At 38.0% G+C, this 23,158-nt stretch overlaps 1 protein-coding gene across 1 annotated transcript; it reads left to right on the forward strand.

Annotated features, from left to right (window-relative positions):
• Positions 1 to 1,346: 1,346 nt before the first annotated feature.
• On the forward strand, positions 1,347 to 23,158 carry LOC140136943 (uncharacterized). Its single transcript, XM_072158597.1, has 12 exons — positions 1,347 to 2,612; positions 7,750 to 7,839; positions 9,449 to 9,850; positions 11,567 to 12,106; positions 13,167 to 13,274; positions 13,941 to 14,086; positions 14,434 to 14,566; positions 16,069 to 16,167; positions 17,506 to 18,009; positions 19,693 to 19,765; positions 21,000 to 21,121; positions 22,018 to 23,158. Exons 1-12 carry the CDS (start codon positions 1,533 to 1,535, stop codon positions 22,258 to 22,260), a joined length of 3,540 nt encoding a protein of 1,179 aa, XP_072014698.1. The 5' UTR covers positions 1,347 to 1,532; the 3' UTR covers positions 22,261 to 23,158.

Here is a 23,158-nt window from a genome sequence, read left to right on the forward strand (position 1 = left end):
ACACTCAAGTTGCGTATAGTTTCGTATATAGTTTGTTAATGTTTTATACATGTTCAGGGGCCAAAACAAATCTTTCACAACCTTTCATGATGTTTTCACCCTGAAACACGTATTAAACATTATAAAACCCTAAGAAACTATCCGTAGCTTTAGTGTATACATGTTGAGGGGCCAAGTGGACTTACGGGCTTCTTGCGCTCAGGTCTTCAAATGTTATAAAAACGTTTTATATCCTTTAGGCCTATCATTTATATTACCCGGCATTTAAACGTTTTCTGGCAACCTTTTCTAACCTTTTGCGAATGATGTCGAAATGTTTTATGTTTGCTGGGGCACTATCATCAACTACCTACTGCTTATAGCTACTTATAGCACACTACTTCATCAGCTATCTACCATGTCTACTGCTGATAACACACTACTTCATCAACTATCAACATCAAATAGGCCTTAAATGTCAAAGGTCAAAGTAATTCAAATTTAGTCGCGCTCTTAATTTTAAAGTCTGTACAAACTGTGAAAGCAGTAGCTTTGAAAGGGTGTCCAAACCATTTTTTTTACATCCTTTGAAAGTTGTCATAAAGTTTTAGGTTTAAAAGAGGGTATGTAAAATGTTTTTTTAGGCCGTGTAAAATTAATATTTTGGTTCTCGTCCCCTCCCTCCTCAATTTCTGGGATTTGTCAGATAGTTTTTTTTTTTTTTAGATTTTTCAATTTTTTAGACTTTGGAATGATTTATGAAATCTACATACATATAAATAAGTTTATTAGAGAACAAGCATCACTTCCAAGTCTTTTGTGGTACTCTAGGGGTTTATCCTCAGAATCTCACATTTGAAAAAAAAAAAAAAGGCCTCATCGTTTCCTCAAGCACTGTTGGAGAAGACCGAAAACTATAGCTGACAATGCTAATTTTACATTGGAAAAAAAAAAAAAAAAAAAAACACCTCCCTCCCTCATCAATTCATGAAAATCCTCTGGACGAGAACCAAAACATTAATTTTATACGGCCTTACGTCCAAATCCAAATCCCCCAACCAAAGTACTGGTTTAACAAAATGAACTGGGCACTGCGGAATTTTGCCTTAAACATAGACTACCGGTATTCTATGCTTTAGCTAAGTTGGTTTTTAAATAAAATTGAATCGTTGTATGTAATCATTCCTATCTATTTTGTAAAAGTTATTTTTTGAATTATAAATTAACCTTTCGCTGTGGTGTGTAAATGTTGATTAAATTCGATTTGTTGAAAATTTTGGAGAGTGTATTTACATTTTACAATACTCTATTTTAGCGAAAATATTGAATACTGGATGGCAACCCACAGCTCACTGACAGGGTCAAAGGTCAAAATAAATTTTGGTGACAAATTCGGCATGCACACATGTGTTTGTATGGGACGGAAAACTGATAGATTTGGACCCAAAATTCGACACTCGAAATACGTGGTGATGTACAATTAACCTAATCATAAAGCTATCCAATAAGTACTCTTATAAAGCATAAAACTATAAATTCGCACTGCTCAGAAAATGGCAGATTATGGCTATTTTGAGCATGAACGCGGGCGACCATTTGCGAGCAGCGCTGCTGCTGCACCTGCCATGCCTGCGGAAAGTTACGACTATGGACATGGGCATGGAGGAGCTGGAGAGAATTGGGATGACAGACGTGATCGTAGATGGTCACCAAACTCACGACGAGGGCGAGAAGATAGTCGAAATGGTAGGCATGATTATGGTAAATCTCCACCAAGAAGAGGTAGAGGAGGAGGAGGTGGTCTACTGAAAACGCCACCGGCACCACTATCTGATTTTGTCCATCATGATGCTGAATTTGATGGAGGACGACGGCCCCATCGTTCAAGAAGTAGGAGTCCACTTTTAAGGCATGAGTATGATTTACCGCAACACGACCCCTATCCGGATTATGTAGAAAGACAGCCAGCAACTTCAAGTGTAAGAAATCGATCTCGTGAAAGAAAGCAAGTTCCGGTACAACAACATGAACAAGTGTATGATTACGATACCAGGAATTATAGGTCAGGGGGTCCAGGGTTACTTGATCAAGTTGATGATAAACAACATTCAAGAGATTGGTATGGTGCTAAGGATGAACCCCGCTACCAACACCCAGGTTTGCTTCCTGAACCTGATTTGGAGATTAATAGTAATAGAACTGATCAGAGATCATATCCACCAAAACTTATGGATCGAGATTGGGAACGAGAGGATCAGAGAAACTTTCCAGAACCACCACTGCTTCCTGATCCTGAACCTGTACAAACGGATTTATACCAAAGGCCAAGCAGACACTCTTTTTCACCAGATAGGCCTAGAGACAGAAATTTTCGTGATAGACCAAGAAGATCAGACAGCAGAGGGCGCCAAGATTACGGAAAGCCATCCATACCAGCTCTTCTGCCAGAACCAGAAGTGCCACGAGGACCAAAAGTGGAACAAGGCACTGAAGCAAAGAAATCCATTCAAGATGTTCTTGGAAGTTTTAATGTTAAACCTGGTGTGCAGGATGTTAAGTCACAAATTAAGATGGAACAAGCTTTATTTCAATCTCAAGAATTGCTACGCAACTTGGAACAAAGTCGGAAGAAGGTTTGTAGTAAAGAACTTTATTAAACTATCATTGATATCATTATCAGTAAATTTATACAAGTTGTTGAGAATTGTGCATTTTTGAACTACGAAAGTTTCATTCTATGCTTCATATTATTATGAAAAAGAAACAACTATTACTGGGACCACTTGACTTGCAATTTGCCGTAGAAGTATTGAATGATGTAACAGAATTAATTACCATACCAATGGGTTTACACTATTTTTTAATGTATTGTATTTGCCCCCGCACTAGTCCATGTACAATTGACGCGATTCCAAATACAGCGCGCCACCAACCAATGACGGCAGTGAAAATTGGCATTTCCGTGTCTGGGGTCGACATCCTTTTCATCGACCATAGCTGACCATGTTTGCGATTATTACTCTTAAAACACCATGTTTTATAGTACTTTTTGAAATTGTTTGAGATTTTTTGTGTTGAAGTGAAATATTGCAGTTTGATATTCACAGATGGTCATGTTTTTTGAGGTGGGACCCAATTGCGTCACATCTTGCAATTTGCCAAAAATCAACTCCTTTTTTGCATTTATGATTATATTTCAAAAAGTCTTCACCCAAACTATGTAAAATTATACATTTTTAGAAAGCATATATTGTCAGGATTGCAATGTAAAGTTTGAGTGGATATACAGGGTGTGCCAAAAAATATACAGGGTGATTCCACTGAAAAATACATAAAAAATTACATTTCTTTACCACTCCAATATTTCTACATGATATATTAAATTTGAAAATAAACTTGATATTTGGAATGAACACAATTAGTGTTTTCATTAAATATAAAGTTTTCACTATATGTATTTGTTAAGCCCATTGTGTAATACAGGGTGTGAAAAAAGTTAAATTTTAAATTGTTTAATTTAATGAAAAATTTCACTAAGTGCCATTAATTTGGAAAAATATATTCAAAATAGTTTAGAATTGCTATAATATCACATAAATATCCAATTCCCATATAGGGTGTTCCAAAAATCAATATACAGTGAATAATTTGTAACAATGGTACATGTACAATAGGCATATACATGCACAATTAGCCTACATCAATAAACTATTTAACAATAGCCAGAGATCAATAAAAAAAAATGTCATCAGATTAAATCCTTGACTGTAATAATCTCCTTTGAGAAGATTTATTTTATAGATATTTCAAAGATAAAACAATTTAAAAGATCTATTTATGACAGATGAAATGCATGCAAAATTTAAAGCCCATTATATTGCATGACACACATTCCACTGCATTAATTAAAAGCTTGTTAAATCCTTAATTACTAAATTTATTAAGATTAACTAGCTAATTATAGTTATAGAAAGTTAAAAAATTAAATTAACATCATGCAAATGCATTTTTACTCCTACTGAGGCAACAAAGTGCATAAATTTTAAAATGAACACCAACTTCCCATTGGAATTACACAGAGCTCCTCCGCTTCCGGCTCCACCCCTGACTAATTAACTTAATTAAGCTGTTGAAATTAATTAATTGATTTGTTCAACTGTATTTGTTATTATTTCATTTAATTAATAATTTATCTTCAAAATAAGACCAAAACCATTTCTTCATGATGGATTTTAGCAAAAATATAAGAATAAGGAGAGAAAATATTTTGGAAAATGTGACAGCTCCACCTTTTTTGGGTGCCCACCTCAAAAAACATGACCAGATGTCCTTTTCTAAAACCCGCAAACTTGATGTTGATACTAGGTGTTTCCTTTTTGTTATACATTTTCCAAAACCGCCCTTTTTTGTTTTTAAACTTTACTATGCTTTTCAGCCCGATACGCGCGAGCCTAGTCAATGCGAAGTAGGCTTAGAGGCCTCAGTGTCCTTTTTTTTAAAATGGAAAACGTGTAGGTTTTATTTCGGTTATTAGAATAAATTGTTTTAATTCTTTCTGAATTTATTGTTTGTTCAATTATGATAATAATATAACACCAGCATACTTAAGAACATCTATACTAGGTATTGAGTTTTTTGTAATCGGCCTACATTTTCTAAAAATGTTTTTTTTTGCACGAATGCACGTAAGTTATAGCGGCCCGCCGTGCGGGATAGGCCTGCAGCAAAGAAATCCAAGTAAATTTAAAAACAGATTCTTAATGTCTCATTTATATGTATAAACATTGCCGTTTTTGTTATTATTGTAATTGTTTGATTTGTCTTTATTTTATTTTTAGCCTAAATTTGTATTTTTAATTATATTTTACTATCAAACATTTAAAAAATTACGATCGCAATAAAAACACTTTGTAGGCATAACCTACCGCATAAAAAATAATATTTATTTTTTGATAATATTTCAATTTGAGACTTTAATGCGTAAGTTCAACAATACCTCATACATTTTTGTAGAGTTCTAATTATAATAAAGATGAAGAAAGTTTCAAACTGCAAAAGAGTAGGCCTACATGAATTTTAAAAGATCATTATTTTAAGGCATATATCCAGAAAATGGGCATAACTTCATAACTTTAGAACCAAGTATGCTAGACCTTTGTTTTCAGTAAATGATAGCCTATTGTACGTGTAATGTACTAATTACAGTAACTCAATTTTCAAAAATGCCTCCACTGGCCCCCATGGACCAGATCGTGTCACAATTAAGTTTTAAATTTGACAATTGTCATGCCTGATTTTAATATTAATTCATGTTTCTTTTTCATATTTTATTTTTACTTCCGCTTTCTTGCATGTCATGCCATCTTTATTTCATCTTTCCCCTTTAATAATTCATAACCCAAGGAAATGTACTCTTAATGTAGGCCTAGCCCTACTCCCAAATAGCACACGTTGGTTGGAATGAGTTTCTTTTTAGTCATATTATCGGTCGGCACTCGGCATCCGCACAACATTGAAAAATCAAAAACTTTTTCGACTAAATATTCAATTGGACAATTTTAAACACCTAGGCCTAGGCCTATACATGTTTTTTAAAAAGAAAAAAAAATGGGAAAGATTAAACTCTTTCCCATTTTCTTTTTCTTTCTCATGAAATTTTAAGTCAACACTGTTACTGTATATGTGTAGCCCAACCTTTACGGCATTGTGGACTTTGGCCAAATTGGAAAGGTTTAAATTGGAGGGACAACATTTCTTGCATATTAAAGAATGGATCAGGCCCATGGATCAAGGCCTCAACCTACAAAATAAAGAGGTCAAATCTGGGGATGGGCTTTATTGGGGGGCCTAGGGGTGAACGCGTTGTTTAGGCCTGCTTCATTTGAGACTGAAGGAGCGAACCGGGACCCCCCCCCCCCCGCCACACACACACACGGATTTACGGTGAAGCATACTACACAATAAGGGACAATTTGCAGTTGATGTTTCTGACAAAAACAAGATAACTTAAGGTCTAAATGAAAATGAAAACGTACCTATAGAGAAGGGTATTCTAGCCCGCACCAAATTTATTGAGGGGGGTGGAGCCCCCAGCCCCCGATTCAATGTAATTTCGTTGACAGAATTGCACCACGAGAGTTTATTTTAAAAATTAACAGGTTTATTTATAGTGCAAGTATATATTATTTTCTCCCGACATTATACATTGGGGGCAAAGTGTTTTGTTTATAATAGAAGGAAATGGCTTCTAAATTTACGACCTTTCGTGATCATACAGTAGGCCTACATCATGCTACAAAGAGCGTTTCAAAACGTCACACGAAAAATGCTTTAAAACAATTAATTCATAGAAAAGTTCAAGTTTGTGAAAAGGTTATAAATGTAAAACATCTATTAGTATTAGGCCTAGGTTAGGAAAAAAAATAGACAATCGTTCATTCAAAACATTCATGAAAACCAAAAGCTTTTATCTTAATCATGTATCATGCATGGTAATGGGAAAAGTTATCCAAACAAATAAAAAAAAGGCACGCAATTTGCGTTTTAGATTAAATTTCCTGTTTGAAATTGTCTTGCATCAAAAGCATTCCTATTATAGGCCTACCCAAACTCGAAAATCGACATTTTGACATCGGGTTTATAGGCCTAGATGGTCGATCAGAGACATCAACATTTTTGACATCGAGTTAATACCGTAGATGGTTGAATAGGAGAAGAGTAGGCCTACATTTAAAATTCGAAAACGTTTTAAGCGTATTAAAAAAAAAGTAAATGCTTTACGCTGTTCATGCTGTTAAAATATTGAATATTTCGTTATTCTAAATATTGCATAAGAGTAGGCCTACTTTACTTAAAACAAACAAGGTTTAAAAATTGGGGTTTTTTAAAGGATATATGCATGAGGGATTGAGGGTCTAAGTATTCCCAATCATATTTTTTTTAATCAAGTCTATTGCCTCGGGTTCGGATCGGGTTCGGAAAAGTTTGAAAATAAGGGTTTAATTGATGCCCATTTGTGTGGGAATAGGCCTACTGAATAGGCCTAACACTCTGAACATTCACAGAGGTAGGCCTAAACCATGACTGTCGATGAAAAGAAAAAAATAAACAAATGGTTGAGTATAAATCGACAGCAACACTCGCTTCCGTTTCCAGGGTCGATGGCTCATCGTCGACGCGTCATGCACGTCGACTTTTACCCATGATGCTCTGCGCGAAGTAGATCAGCCAGGCGTGATCGTACATGTAGGTGGCGTGCTGTATTTGGAATTGCGAGAATTGTAAGCAGGATGAACTCATACTACACCCCTGTGGTAAATTTGTGACTAGTTTTGCATTTTTCTCAAAAAATAATAACACACTGGTAATAAAAGTTATATTATTGGGGCAAGGAATCCAATTACTATGTGTACACAGAAATTACAGTGACTCAAGACAAACGGTTCAGTATATATGATAGGAAACGAGGTACATCCTAGCGGTACCTTATTTCTTATCATAAATAACAAACCCCTTGTCTTGGGTCACTGAAATTCCAGTATCCTTGCCCCTATAATTAATAATATGCATAACTTTTGTTACCACTGTGTTATTAGTTTTTGAGAAAAATGCAAAAAGAGACACAAATTTATTGAGGGGTGTAGTACCCCCTTCAAACTTGATCTCAGGTACCTGCTCATTAATAATTAATGTACGGTACTACATGTACGTGTACATGTAACACTTGTATTGAATATTTATTTGATTTGCTTGCTTCCTAATGTAATAAAGGAGGGCCAAAAGATTGAACAATTTGACCGAGGGGACGCAAGAAGAAAGGATGTGAGAAGGCTTGGAGTTAACCCAAAATCTTCAAATCAGGTAATTTTGCAAAAATTATTTTGTTACAATCGCAAATTTCCAATTTGCGAGTGTTCTGTTTTTGGTCAGTTCTTCTTTCTTTCTTTCTTCTGTCAAACTTTTAACGAGCCATCATAGCCATATGCTTTAAGCCAATGTGACCATATTTGGTCACAAGGACCATTGGGTGGGGGGACAAATGTTACATGACCAACTCGGGGTCAAAGGTCATCCAAAGGTCATTATGGCCAAAATGTGATTTTCACTAAAAATGCTTCTTCTTCCACAAATTACATAACACAATGTCGTCACTTGCATACCTGCATCGCCTTTAGCCAGTGTCTAAAAGTTGTACAAAGAATTGGGGTCAAAGGTCATTAAGGGGGTAAAATCTTACAATTGGGGTAAAATCTTACAATTGCATTATCTCAACATCCGTAAGGGGTATGGGGCTCAATCTCAGTGACAACAAATCTCATGACCAGGGAACATTTTACAGGGGTCAGGTCAAAGTTCATGCAGAGGTCAAATTTAAGAAATGCATTTTCTGTACATCTGTAATGGGTACGGGACTCAAACTGTGTGACAACAAACTTAATGACCAGGGGAATATTTTGGAACACTTTGCAGGGGTCGGGTCAAAGGTTATCTTGGGTCAAATCTTACAATTGCCTCTTCTGGCCACCTGTTAGGGATATGGGGCTCAAACTCAGTGACAACAAATCTCATGACCAGGGGAACATTTTGTAGGGGTCAGGTCAAAGGTCAAATTTTAGAAATGCATTTTTGGGACATCTGTAAGGGGTACGAGACTCAAACTCGGTGACAACAAACTTAATGACTAGGGAGAATATGTTTGCAGGGTCAGGTCAAAGGTTATCTGGGGTCAAATCTTATACTGTAATTTCATTGTCTGTAAGGGGTATGGGGGCTTAATTTCGGTGACAACAAACCTTGTGACCCGGGAAACATTAAGGTCAAAGGTCAGGTCAAACGGCCATTAAAGGATTACATGCCTTGCGATTGTCTGCGCTCTGTGAGCGCAAATTATCTCTAGTTATTTTTGTGACAAAACTTTTCTTACTGTTGCAAGCATGCATTATAGTAATCGGAGTACAGCATTGAATTTTGAGCCACGTGTTTGATTTAATACCCATTGACCCAGGTGTGGATATCATTAGTTAACATAGCTTTGTATTAAAAGTCCTTATCCATTGCAAGTCCAAATCTAATCATAACTTTCTATATAATTATTTTAAGCTTCGAGTAATACCGGGAAATTGTGTCCCGCTTTAAACTTGTGATACTTGGGTACAAAAACCAGCTGCTCGATAACTGAATCTTGAACATTATCTAAATATCTACAAGTCTTCCTCTGGCACAGTTTACTTGAAAAGTTTGTTGAGGGGTGGTTCAGTGACCTCATGGTGGATCATGGTCCACAAAATCCAAGAGTTCAATGAAATAAAGCTGAATATATGTTTACATACATTGTAATACATTAAATATTTCGCAGATATTTTCAATATGCCATTGCTATCACAACTGTTCAGAGACAATTAAAAAAATAAGTACAAATTTCTCTACTTAACAAAATTTTTGTGTCAATTTTCCAATTAATTATGAACAGGCACAGAATGTTTTATTCGGTCCACTAGATGAGGACAGAAAACGTCAAATAGATGAAGAATTGAGACAACTGGGTATTAATCAGCTGGACGGGGCAAGAAAACAAAAAACAGATGGAGAATTTAGACGAGTGGGTGGTGATCAGCTGGATGGGGCCAGAAAACGAAAAACAGATGGAGAATTTAGACGAGTGGGCGTTAATCAGCTGGACGAGGCCAGAAAACGACAAATAGACGAAGACTTGAGACGAGCGGGTGTTGATCAGCTGGATGGGTCCAGAAAACGAAAAACAGCTGGAGAATTGAAACGAGTGGGCGGTAATCAGCTGGACGAGGCCAGAAAACGACAAATAGACGAAGAATTGCGACTATTGGGTGTTGATAGCAGACAACAAAGATTCAATGTGAGTCCAAACTACATGTAGAACAAGCAGTGTACACATAGAGTTGTGTGTCTAGGGTAGCATGTTTAACCAACCACAAATCCATTTAGGAAAATCACTAACTAGTTAAACGTAAAAAAAATGGATTGAGGTCTGTTTAAACTTGAGACTAGTACACCAACTCGACCGGCGGTTCCATCTGGATCAGCCTGGTTTCTGTTGTTCTAAACAATGGAAACCGGACGGAACCGGCGGTCAACCGCTGGTCAAGTTTTGATTTCATCCTTCCTAAATTGCCAATATCCAGGAAGTTATCTAGAATACATTGTACCCGCTACATGCACTCATTTCCATGGCCAGTATGCAAAGGGTATAAAGGCTACATACCATTATTTGCCCTTACATGTATATGGCAGTGGTATATTGAATCAAGTGCATGTGTAAGCCATTGCTTTGAGCAAATGTCAGCAATTGGAAGCTGTACCCAACGAAATGCACACTGACGTCACGGTCACATCAGGGTGAAAACTGGTATACTATAGATAATGTACATACATGTATATGGCATAATGCTTTAAATGGGGGGCACTTAGTAGCCCAATGTCTAAGGGCATTACAGGCCATGGACTTGGTGTCCTCCCTGAATTATGAGGCCTGATTGTGGGTTGAAAATGCTTTTTGTTCATGGCATGGGTAAATTCTTGGAAATTATTATTATAATGGAATCCATTCTTTTAATACACAAAGGTGAGTGGAAATCCTTGTGGCTTTCTCGATTACATCTTTATATGCTATGGCTATCGTCTGCTCAGTGCCAGAAGTGGGTAATGCAATAGCTGCCATGTGAAGCTGCCAAGTGTAAAGTTCGTTCGGTTTATATAAGGCGGAAATTATTCGGCTTTTGTTACTGCGTGCGTCAATAAAGTCCCAACTCACGCTTGCGTAAATTCACATAAGCGTGCGCTAGTCATGCTTTATGCAACGCAGACCTAGCGTAAGCATTGCGCCCAACAGCGTGCACATCATTCTATATCAATACACGGTGTTATGAGTCTTAGTTTTTCCGCCTTATATAAGCCGAACAAACTTTAGATGAGTACAATATACTGTGCGTAAGATGTTAAATGATCACTTGGCAGCTGTTGCACTTACCCACTTCTGGCACTGAGCATGCGCAGTCAATATCATATAATACTAAATGAGAGTAACTAACAGGCTCTGTCCTTTTACAGGAATTGCAGCTAGTATAAGTCAGTACAAGCTATAATTTGGTTCACCTCAAGTTCGGTAGTGACATCAATGCATTTTCGCGGTTGCACCGCAAGCGTGCCAACAAGCCGCCTCTGTACGCGGGTGTATACACTCAGCATGTTTAACTTTACGTGCGCGATGCGATATTGCGGTGAGCAAAATATGCACATACGTCACTACCAAACTTGAGGTGAACCAAATTACATGTACAGTTAATTAATTAGTGGGAGGGCAGTAAGTGTAGTTGTAAAGACAATACAATGTATGTGCATTTCTCACTTACACGTAGAATCCACCATCACTTCCGGGATTACTACCAACACCGCAATCAGATGCCCAACCTGGTCTCTTGCCGGAGCCCAAGGAAAACAAGGCACTTTTACTCCCTCCTACGCATTCTTATGAATCCCCTATACCACAGATTTTCAACATAATACCTCTGATTATCAACATAACAAAGATGTGTATTTGCAACCTGCATTCCAGAAAAATGGCGGTGGCCGTCAGACCCTTCTCCCCCACCCCAATCCGCCTCCAGCAGCCAGAGCTTACAATGATGGGCTGCTTCCAACACCGGAAGGAAGGCGTCTGGAGGATGAAGGTGGAAGACGGAAGAGGTGGAAAGATGGCGGCAAAGAGTCAGGTTCTCAAGACTGGAAGGGGCAGAACAAGGCCCAAGGCAGAAATAACGATCGGAGAAATGACAGACGCAACCAAGGATATTCAAACAATCCTGTTATCACCAACAAGACAAATTTTCCAAAGAAGACTATGCCAGAGAGACAACATCAACCGCAGAATAATCCACCAGATGATGATGATGTGATTGAGATACCGGTATCACCACCAAAGGAGCGATTACCTCAAGGTATGTGGCAGGAGGTACAGCTCATTGCAGAAAAACTGTTGTCAAGGGTCACGACCCTTGAACCAAGCATACTGGCAAGCACCATGGAGGTCACACCAAGAAGGAAGGATGTTCAGCCATGGAGGAGGGGCATAGATGAGACAGTTGCAGAAAGCCAGGTAAGAGAGATATTCATGACCATAATATTTCACACAGGGAGTGTGAATTTCAAAAGGAGTTACCTGAATGGGTGACTCCATTTGAAATCTACACCCCTTCTATGGGAGATTAAGGTCTTCTGTACATTACAATTCGAATAGTCCCAGGGAAAATACAATGTATCACATTTAATTGATTTATAAAGGCCAACATGATATATCACATAAGAAATTCATCAGCATACATATTCATTAATTTGTTTTTCAGAGTGTGGATCAACAAGTTTCAGTTTATAAAGGACAAAATGGATGTGAATGAATGTTTGACCTATTCAGTGTCTGTGTAGGTACGAGTGCAGAGCCCAGTCTGCCAATAGCGGGAAAATACCGTATGACTTCAGCTGCATACATTTTAGTACATCCACTTTTCCCCTTAGCTGAAATTTTATATTATTTTGTGTAAGAATTCAATTAGAATATCCTGCAAATTGTATACATATCTGTTATTTTGTTACAGTACAAGGCTCTATTTTGCCTGGGAGACCACGCCAAGATCTTGCTGTATGATACAGTATTAGATGGATTTCTGTATTATTTTGTGTACTGAATATAGAATAGCTTGTAAATTGTATACATTTCTGTTATTTTGTTGCAGTACAAGGCTCTATTTTGCCTGGGAGACCACGCCAAGATCTTGCTGTATGATACAGTATTAGATGGATTTCTGTATTATTTTGTGTACGAATATAGAATAGCTTGTAAATTGTATACATTTCTGTTATTTTGTTACAGTACATTGTACAAGGCTCTATTTTGCCTGGGAGACCACGCCAAGATCTTGCTGTATGATACAGTATTAGATGGATTTCTGTATTATTTTGTGTACGAATATAGAATAGCTTGTAAATTGTATACATTTCTGTTATTTTGTTACAGTACATTGTACAAGGCTCTATTTTGCCTGGGAGACCACGCCAAGATCTTGCTGTATGATACAGTATTAGATGGATTTCTGTATTATTTTGTGTAAGAATTATTGAATAGCTTGTAAATTGTATACATTTCTGTTATTTTGTTACAGTACAAGGCTCTATTTTGCCTGGGAGACCACGCCAAGATCTTGCTGTATGATACAGTATTAGATGGATTTCAGTGCTATATTTGTCCATCAACATTTGCTTCAAAACAGGTAACACTTAAGTAATTTTAATGATATTGAATTTTAAATCTATGCTGGCAATATGTTTTTATTAACATTTTTATGCCTCCACCAGAGGTATTATGTTTCCTGGGTGTTCGTCCATTCATCCGAGCTTGCGATTGCAATTTCTCGGAACTGGTAAGGCATATAGTGATGCGATTTGGTGGAGGGGTGGCAATTGGCGGTCTTCAAATTCCAGTAGGTTTTTGTTGCAAAATATGGTAATTAAGTAGCTTATTTGCATACTTTATGCATATCAAGCCAAGTAACCTTGTGCACAGATTATCTAGAGATCTCTTATGGGTTACAGTGATAAGACTTGTTGGGGATTAGCACAGCCAGATGTTCTTGACCTGATTGGATTTTCAGCGTAAAATTTGCTAAATCGCAAGGTCATTTTGGGGTCATCCGGGGTCAAATTGCCTTATTTTGTTGTTGGTTCATGACATTTGGTGGGAACCAAGGACAGGGTTGTAGCCACGGTGGCCGGTGCTGGTTGGCAGTAACCAGTACTCAGTACAACCCTGGTGGGAACAACCACCCTAGTCAGACAAAAATGTCACAGTCATTTTGGGGTCATCTGGGGTCAAGTCATTGTGCAAAGATGTCCTCTTTACAGTACATTCTCAAATTCAATTATTCATTCTGTTTTAGATAAACAGAGACCATGAAAAGAGCCATCCGCACAAGACCAAGTTTACCACCGTTCAGCAGAAACATGCTAAAAATCAGCCCCCAAATGAGGAACGCGTCAAGGTCCTGCAGCGGCTGGCAGCCATGCCTACCATATATGGAAAAGGGTAAGTTTAAACAAGAACTGTCTTTAAAAAAGACAATGCCATGGATGAAGATTATAATTTGGACAAATATTGGCATGATTGGCATTTCAACCAGCCTAATCATGAAGCTCCCGTTTAGGTACAGGTCTCGTAAACATGGGGTCCTAGGTTTGATTCCCAGGCAGGATCACTTTCACCTTTATTATTTGCGACAGTGAACCAGGTGAAAAATCATGTTAATTTTGATCTTTCCTGACGATCATGCCACTGTTTGAACATGTTATATTTCCTCACAGTGAAATCATGTGACATAGATGTGGGATTCATTATTGTTATGTCAAATGTTGTTATATTTCCATTTTTTCCAGAGGAAAAGACGGCAATACCTTATGCATAAGGCCCGATTTGGTGGGACGGGATGATTTCTACTTCATATGTCGAGTATGTCATGATGTATTCCGAGGGCCTGCTGAAGTACATTTCAGAACCGCTGTACACATAGTAAGGCACTTTCAAATCTAAGTATTATGTAAATGTATTTTAAGTACCGTGATAAGGCCTAAAAAATTATTTGATTGGCTTAACCCGACCTACGTTGTTACGCCAATCAAACAATTTTTTTTAAGGCCTAATTGTGATAGTGCATTTGTATGCATTGACTTTCATTGTTAAACATAGACACTTTCATTAAAAGTAGGTGGGATTAATATAATCCTAGCATATTTGTATTTCTCTCTTTATTTTATTTTTTGCTATTGTGAAAATATTTGTAGGTATTTTGATTTCAAACTTGTTTTAGATAAGTTTAGTGATTTTCTTACATATTTAGGCAAACATTTTGGGGAAATTGCATGTTTTATGATTTATTAGTCAAAAATTTATTTTGGCTTATATTTCTTGAGTGCACACTCACATACTGGCATCATTATGTCATTATGGAGACTGTTGGTACTTTTCATCAGTAATGCGCCGATACAGCCGCTGCACCACCTCTGGTCCTGCTACTCTCGTCCCCAGGGTGTGTAGTTGTTTGCAGTAGCTGATCGTATACATGACTCAAAGAATAAGTTCCTTCATCGCGATTGATGACGTTGTCCCCCCGCATTCTGATCCACATGGCCTCTCTGATCCACCGCGTTTGTTTACATGAGTCTTTATCGACGGCTTTGGCCCCTTCCCAATTAATCACATGGTTTTGCTGTGAAACATGGTCTGTAATTGCTGATTTGTTTATTTCCTCAACTGAGTCCTTCCTTACCGCTTCGGGTAAATTTTCTTGTCGCTAACTTATCCGATTCCTTTTGGTGCTCTTTCATTCTTACGTTAAACTGCCTGCCGGTTTCCCCAATGTATTACTTGTTACAATTTTGACATGGGATCTCGTAAACACAGTCACAAGGTTTCGCGTCTTCTCTTTTGTCCTTCGGGTGCACAAGGTTGTTTTTCAAAGTGTTATGCGGCTTCATAGCGGTTTGGATGTTGTGCTTTTTGAAAACTTGCTGCAACTCCGATACACCCTGTACATATGGAATCAGTACCATTCCATTGCTCTTTTCTGCGGTCTTGTCCTTTTGTTTCTTTTTCGCTTTGCTCTTATCTGTCATCTGTTGTTTGACTTTTTCGATGGCCCAATTGGCTGTATCGGCGATTATTGATGAAATCTTCCACGCGAAGATGAAACGCCTAAAACGTGAGTAAATATTTGGACTTGAACAACATAATCTGATATTTAATTTAATTATATCAGTCCTGATGAACTTATTCAAAGACTGTTGGTACTTGTTATTATCTCATAGCTATAATGGTATCGAAAACAACACTCTAATACTTTTAGTTTAGAAAATTCAGACAGGGTTGCTCAAGCACAAGCGCCTCCCCCAATTTAGATTAATTTTGATTGGCTACTCAGATAATTATATCACCGAACTACCCAATCAGGGGCACTGAAAGAAAGACAAGATCCCATGGATCCCCAGGATCTGTCATGTATTTTTTTTTTTCAGAATCTTGAGAAGAGGAGAGTTAAATGTATGGACTGTCAGATATACTTCAGTGTAGCGGATAAGAGAAAGAGTCATTTTCAAGGAGAGCTGCATAAAAAGGTATGTGTAATCGTGTTGGGAAACATCTAACATTGCTTCTGATTGGTCAATTACATGATATCTTTACTTTAATCACGAATCAGAATGGAGCTTTGCAAATAATTCACCCCAATTTTTTGTGTGGTGAAATTATTCTAACAATGTTGCTGATTGGTCCAATTGATAATGAAAACTTCTTTTTGGCCAATCGGCAGGTAGTTCTCATGGGGTTAAGCAGTCTGCTAGTTTGCGGACAGATTTGAAACCAGTATATAGAGTGGTAAACCCATAGAGGAAAGAGATAAACAGATTGTATGCTACCAGTTCTCGCATATTCATGAGGGCCAATTGTTCGATCGTGCCGTGTCAAACAATCACGCCAGCGCTGCGTGCCTTCGCGATAGAGGTTGCATACTTTCGCGATTACGCGAATAGACCATGAAAATACGCAGTAATTGCGTAGCAGTCTCGCCTGTCGCATTTCATGGAACAATCGGCCTCATTATCGGATGAGGCGGAGACTTTGACTGGTGGTACGCACTCTGTAGTCCTCTGTGGGTAAACCATAGTCTAATCTAAAGGTTAGTACAGACTTTTGGTTTTTTCTTTTCAACTTGTGTGGGGCTTATGTTATGGTGCATAAGTCAAGTTTAACACAGGCTTCAATAGGTGGTTACAAAGGTTAGATGCTGTCATGCTGAGTTATAAGGTTATTCATGGACAATATGTTAACTGGGCTGCAAGTGCAATATTGGTATCACTCAAGCAGTTTAAGTCCAATTGTAATCCAACTTATATGTAAGTGGAAAATAGGTGCAACATGAGAACCCTCATATATTGATAGTGTCAAAGTTCGCATACTGAGGTCAAAGATCATTGGATAACAGCTTGTAAAATTGGTCTGACTCAAGTATGCAGGTTCACTTGACCACCTCATCCGAAATCAAGGTGTAAGTAACTTGTGGTTCAACAAGTACTAGGCGGTGCCAAGTACCTTGCCTAGGTGGAAAAATTGAGTCAGCTTGAAATTCCCCTGGACAAGGAACTTACTGCTAATTTGTGTCGTTGTAAGTTGAACCCGTACAAAACTCAGGGAGCTGATCCTGGTTGTGAAGGTTATTTGTGGAATGTCTAGGGTGTGCGCTCTTGAAGCAGCAAAGTCCCTGAATTGATGTTTAATGGTTTATGGAATGATGTGGGGCCGTAGTGGTCAGCGACAATCTGTAAAGTGTGCTGAGGCTTGTGGATCGACGTCTAGGCATTGTGCCTGTGCGTAGCACACTATAAATCATTGCGCTTTTTTTCCCAAGAACTATCTTGTTAAACAGTTTCAATATAATATTATTTTATAATTCACAGGTCCAGTCCCTCAAGCAGAAGCAGAAAAATTATCAGGACATAAAATCTGCTCTGAAAACAGCACCTGCTTTAAAAGTAGCACCTGCTGTAAAAGCTGCACCTGCTGTGAAAGCACCTGCTGTAAAGGCTGCATCTGCTGTGAAACCTGCTGGAGCCACAACAAAGCCACATTCTACAGCAAAAGCTACAGCAAGTAGTAGCACAACAGTGCCCAAAACTGACACCAAGAAAGCACCATCGAGTGATAAAGGCAAACCGATCACCACTGCCACTACTTCAGCAGCAAACCCAGCTGCAAGAAAACAGAGTACAAGTACTAGTCCAAACACGTCGCAATGTGTGGGCGCAGTTTTAAAGAGTTTAAGGGACAATGATGCTGCCTCAAGGACTAAGCAAAGTGACCCAAATGTCAAGAAGGAAACGTCGGACACTAAAGACAAAGAAGAAGCGGTGACAGGTGCTCTGATGCAAGGGATTCAAGACGCCAAATCTGCGAAGTCACAGGTAAGAATTATGTGCCGGGTTCACTAGAAAAAACCCAATAATTGAAGTGATATAGAAGTGCTTATGAACCCATTTGGTGGGTTTATCTGAACACATGTAAAGACACACACACACCCCTACTTGCACAGACAGGTAAACATGGACCTCAGTGAGGACCTAACTTAATCCTGTCTAACTGAGGACACACATCTGTTTTTAGTTGCCATACTGTGGACCTAATTCAAAGCACACACAATCCGTACTATCACACTGCAACCCTACCTATACTCCTCATGGACATGCAGCATACATATTTTACATTATTTGCAATTTTCTGAATATAGTCATATCGCAGAGGACCTCCTCTGTTCTTTCTAAAGGTGTGTAGCGCCCTCTGGAATAGGTCTTATTACCATAGATGTTCAGTGTTTGTGTGTCAATGTTTTATGAGCTTAAATTCAAACAATAGTCTACAGTTGGGTTGAAAGCAGGCTTCCCCACACACACACCCCTACACCCCCACACGCATCGCCAGCGTGTAACCAACAGCAACAAGAATATAAAAAAACACAATAGGAATTTTAGCATCCAACCGTGGACACACATGTTTGAGTCTTACTCTGGACTTGGTTAAGTGCTCACTCTTATGGAACCAGATCAAGTGAATCCAATTTCATTGTTCCTAGGGTAAAAGGTATTGCCTCAAACACATTCTACTACAAAGCCATTTTGGACTGGAATGATCTCCCATCAAACATCAAGTCTGCATTTAAACAAAGTGTCAAACAACATCTGGCCAGCAACCCTCTCAGTCAAGAGATGTCTGATTTCACTGTGTAGGCATTTTTTGTTTCCCTTTTGTTCTCTCATCTTTTCTTGGGACCCCATCGGAAATAAGCTTGCCTTTTCTGCGGGCTTAATAGGTTATCCCGGCTTGTCATTTTTTTGTCCGTGTGTCCTGATCCTAAATGGCTTTGTGGCTAAAAGCTTTAAATAATTTGTCACATTGATGTACTTTGTAATGATTTTTCTGTCTCTATAATTTGTTTTTGTATTCTAATGATCTTGCCAAATAAAAAACAAACAAACAAACAAATAAGTATTTACTATCCAAGTGCAGATTTGCTTTATACTAGTAACTGGTCATTTTATTTATTCTTTCTTTAACCAGGGTAGTAATTGGTACTGATCTCCAAGGGGGTCCTTGGAGATCAGTACCAGTTATAATGAACAATAATGAACACTAATTTATGGTGTTTTACATCAAGAAACACACAGTCTAGGAACTGTGGACATCCACAGTTCCTGTGCGTCCATTGTTGTACATATATTTCTTGTGTGTGTCTTCTTTCACCGGTGTTTTCAAACCTGAGTATTAATGGGCTATTCCATTTGTAATCCATACACCCTGTGGAAGACATAACCTTAATCACCCACACAGGGGGTGTGAATTTCAAATGGGGTTACCTAAATGGGTGGCTCCATTTGAAATCTACACTCCCTGTATGGGAGATCATGTCTTCCATTCAGGGAGTGTGAATTTCAAATGGAGTTACCTGAATGGGTTACTCCATTGGAAATCTACACCCCTTGTGAGGGAGATTCAGGTCATGTCTTCCATAGGGGGCGTATGATTCATGACGTTAAATCAGATTCTTTGAATTCAATAAGCGACTTAACCTTTCTCATGTTTTGTTTTTGTAGTCTGCTGGTAACATTGTGGCCAAGATTGCAAGTATTGTGGCGGCAAACCCAGACTGGAAAGGAGAGGTCAGAGGTGAGAGAAATATGTCATTATACATAACATACATAACTGGGCACATACTGTAAAAGCATGCTATTTTCGCTGTATTCATTTTTCACAATTTGATACTGTTTGGAGCAGTTTCTTATATTCTTGTTAATGTTAAGAAACAGTTACCCATTAAATCCTATGGGTAAAAAAAGATTAACGGCTCTAAAATTAACCATGAAAATTAAAAGCTTGTGAACATGTCCCGCTATACAGTACATGTTTCTCAGTCATTCACCGAGGTGGGTGCTTTGCCATAAAATGAGCAAAACATGGTAACCTTCCATGATGCCACACAATTGAAAGGCCTGTACTGGGGTACAGGTACAGATTGTACAAAGCAGATTAAACCTCGGTAAGGATTATGCTTTTAACAGAATGCATCACAAATGGAGAAAAATATGGCTTAAATGTAAGGGTAACATTACCAGAGATGTGCTGGAATGACACCACTAAATCCTACATGTAATACTAGTACAAAATACTTCAATCCTCTCCATCTATACAAGCTTAGCCTTCTATCCTTACCATGTGTTAGATAGTAGATTAAACATTGGAGTTTAAAACATAGTTTCTAGCTAGGTAACAAGATCAAGTTAGTGGGTGCATTTTTTAATTTAAATTTATGTGGTTTTAAGGGAGTACTACACCCCTGGCCAATTTTGTGCCTATTTTTGCATTTTTCTCAAAAATTATAGCGCATTGGTGACAAGTAAGACATGTATATTATAGGGGCAAGGACTGCAACTACTGCACTGGAAATTTTATTTCAGCACAGACAGCAGTTGTGGAGTTACAGTCAAAAATGAGGGAAAACCAATATTTGATCAATAAATCAATAACTACTTACCTTGAGTTGCTGAATTTTCTGTGCAGTAGTTGCAGTCCTTGCCCCTATAATATACACCAATATGTCACCAATGCGCTATAATTTTTGAGAAAAATGCAAAATAGGCACAAAATTGGCCAGGGGTGTAGTACCCCCTTAAAAGTTAAATCCGATAAAATCTGTCACCTTAGATTTGTTGAACTTTTTGACGTTCAAATGGTTTGCAATTACTAAAGCTTTTTAAAATGTTATATACTGCTTTTCAATGTTTGTTTGTTTTTATTTGTTTTTGCCTTGCCTAATTATCCACAAGCTGGATAATGGTTCACCAAAATCAAGTATAAACTGACAATATTAACCATGGCATTTTGTGGTTGTTGAATTCTTCAGGTCTGAACTACACTTCCCCTGTAGTGGGGTTCTTCTGCAAGGTGTGTGGCAAGTTCTACAACGACAAGCGTTCCACACGAGAGAACCACTGTACTACACTACAGCACCAACTCAATATCAAGGTAAGTTTTCAATGTAGTAAATTCTTTGGTGGCATTTCTATAATCAGTTTTACTTAAGAAGGTTCAAGCTGAGAGTACATATTATGAGATATGATATTCCAGTCTATAGAATTGAAGACAGTTTCTTCAACAGAGCTCTTAATGGTGTCTTTACAGCACGTAATAGACCTATTTCCGGTATGTGATTTACGAATGGCCATTTTGTGACTCTTCAGTGGGTAACTTCCAATGCTGTGCAAAAAACATAAATTTGGTACTGTACATCAGGGAGGTGTGAGTAAAAAGTAGGCTGGCTGGTTTAGATTGTCATAAGGCTTATCCAATTGAACTCAGTGCTATAGTCTTGAAAGCGTAGATGGAGGGCGCACACAGCTAATTCGGGAGATTGTTCCAGATGATATGACATCATTCCAAATCAGTATAGACAGTTTTGTACAGAGTGCTGTGGGCCTAGTTAAAGTAATTTAAAACAAAGAAATGCATGGACCAAATAGAAGATAGGATTTATCACCATACTGAGTAGGTGTTGCCTGAGATTGTGTCACCTGCAATGAGAATTTTCAGGTTTAAATACATTTTTGTCCCTTTCAGAGTGATTTTGCTCTATATTGCGGACGTCTGGTTTTTCCATCAGGTTCCGTTCCGGTTCAGGTTTCCCCCAGCATGATACAAACAGTCTGGTGTGTCAGACGATGGAAATATATTTGTGAAGTTAAAAAAAATGTCATTATTATTTAAGCTTCATATTTATGTCATTCCGTTGAGGGTATTATAGTAGGACTTATCTATGTGTTATTCACCTACTCACCACATCAGTGACTGACGGGACGCTATCTGGGTTATGTGTATTTTTTCATTCAAATTGTGACTCATGAAAACCTCTGTTGACTCTGTAGGCATTCTTGTTGAAGAATAACAAAGACAAGCCACTTCCCAAATGGATGCAGAGTCTACCAGGCAACAAACCACCCAGTACGGCAATATCGGAAACTAAAAAACCTGCTCCCAAGGTGGAATTAAAGGATAACATTGAAGTTGTGGATATGGATGTGGATGAGAGGTCGACACCAGATCCGAAAGAGAAATCGGAAACCAGCGAATGGTTTGATGGAGATTTAATCTATGAGGAGTGTTGGTAGTTCAGTTTTGCAAAATATCAAACACATGAAAGGTTTAGGTGACGAAAAAAGCCTGTTTTACGGACCCAACTGACGCAGATTGTGCGTTGTGGGAGATTTTTTTAAAAACTTTGCTGAAGCCTGAAATCATGTAAAATGTGCCGTGTTTCTTCACCAATTTGAAGAAAAAAAATCAAAACATTGTCAAAATATGATTTATCAAAACATTGTCAAAATATGTTTACCAAAAATCATTACGTTTTGTCAGGTTTTTCATGCTTTCAGTGACAGTTTAGGGTCATTTTAGTCTCCCAGGAAAAAATATTAAAATCCCAACTGACCGACCATACTTAATAAGTCTGTCCGCCCGTAAAACAGGTTTTTTTTGTTGCCTTTGACAGAATTTTCAAGTTCTACTTCCATCTTTGTGTGGGTAAAATGTGACACGATCTGGTCCACGGGGGCCAAAGGCAGCAAATTTGAAACTGAGATAAAGGTGAAAATATGGAGTAAAAAACAATAAAGTACATAAGAAAAATAAACATCAAAAAAACTTCATAACTTTAGAACCATGTATGCTAGACCTCTAGAGTTTTCAGTAAATAATATACAAATATATACTGCCATGAGAGGTTCTGGTTAAAACTATGGGCCCGAGGTGAGATCAATAGTACTATTTTCCTGAGGTGCGTCGCCCCGAAGGAAAATAGTATTAATTGATTTCAACAGCAGTATATATTTGTTTTATATACTTCATTAATATGTTCTTTGTTCATTGATTGGTTAAAAGAAATTTTTTTTGACGTTTTGACTCTCCAGCTTGACCAATTTAAGCACAACCTATATTTTACCCTTCAAACATATCGAATAGGCTAAAATCGGGCTAACCAATTACAGCAGCGAGAAATCACGCTATGGC

The sequence above is a fragment of the Amphiura filiformis genome, chromosome 17 (assembly GCF_039555335.1).
Source record: "Amphiura filiformis chromosome 17, Afil_fr2py, whole genome shotgun sequence".
Taxonomy (NCBI): Eukaryota; Metazoa; Echinodermata; class Ophiuroidea; order Amphilepidida; family Amphiuridae; genus Amphiura; species Amphiura filiformis.

Bases quoted from the DNA above. Each gene is read 5' to 3' on its own strand.
- LOC140136943 (XM_072158597.1), top strand. From the start codon at position 1,533: ATGGCAGATTATGGCTATTTTGAGCATGAACGCGGGCGACCATTTGCG. The intron at 16,168-17,505 runs GTATGTGTAATC...TATAATTCACAG, and splicing joins AAGGAGAGCTGCATAAAAAG to GTCCAGTCCCTCAAGCAGAA. The intron at 21,122-22,017 runs GTAAGTTTTCAA...TTGACTCTGTAG, and splicing joins AGCACCAACTCAATATCAAG to GCATTCTTGTTGAAGAATAA.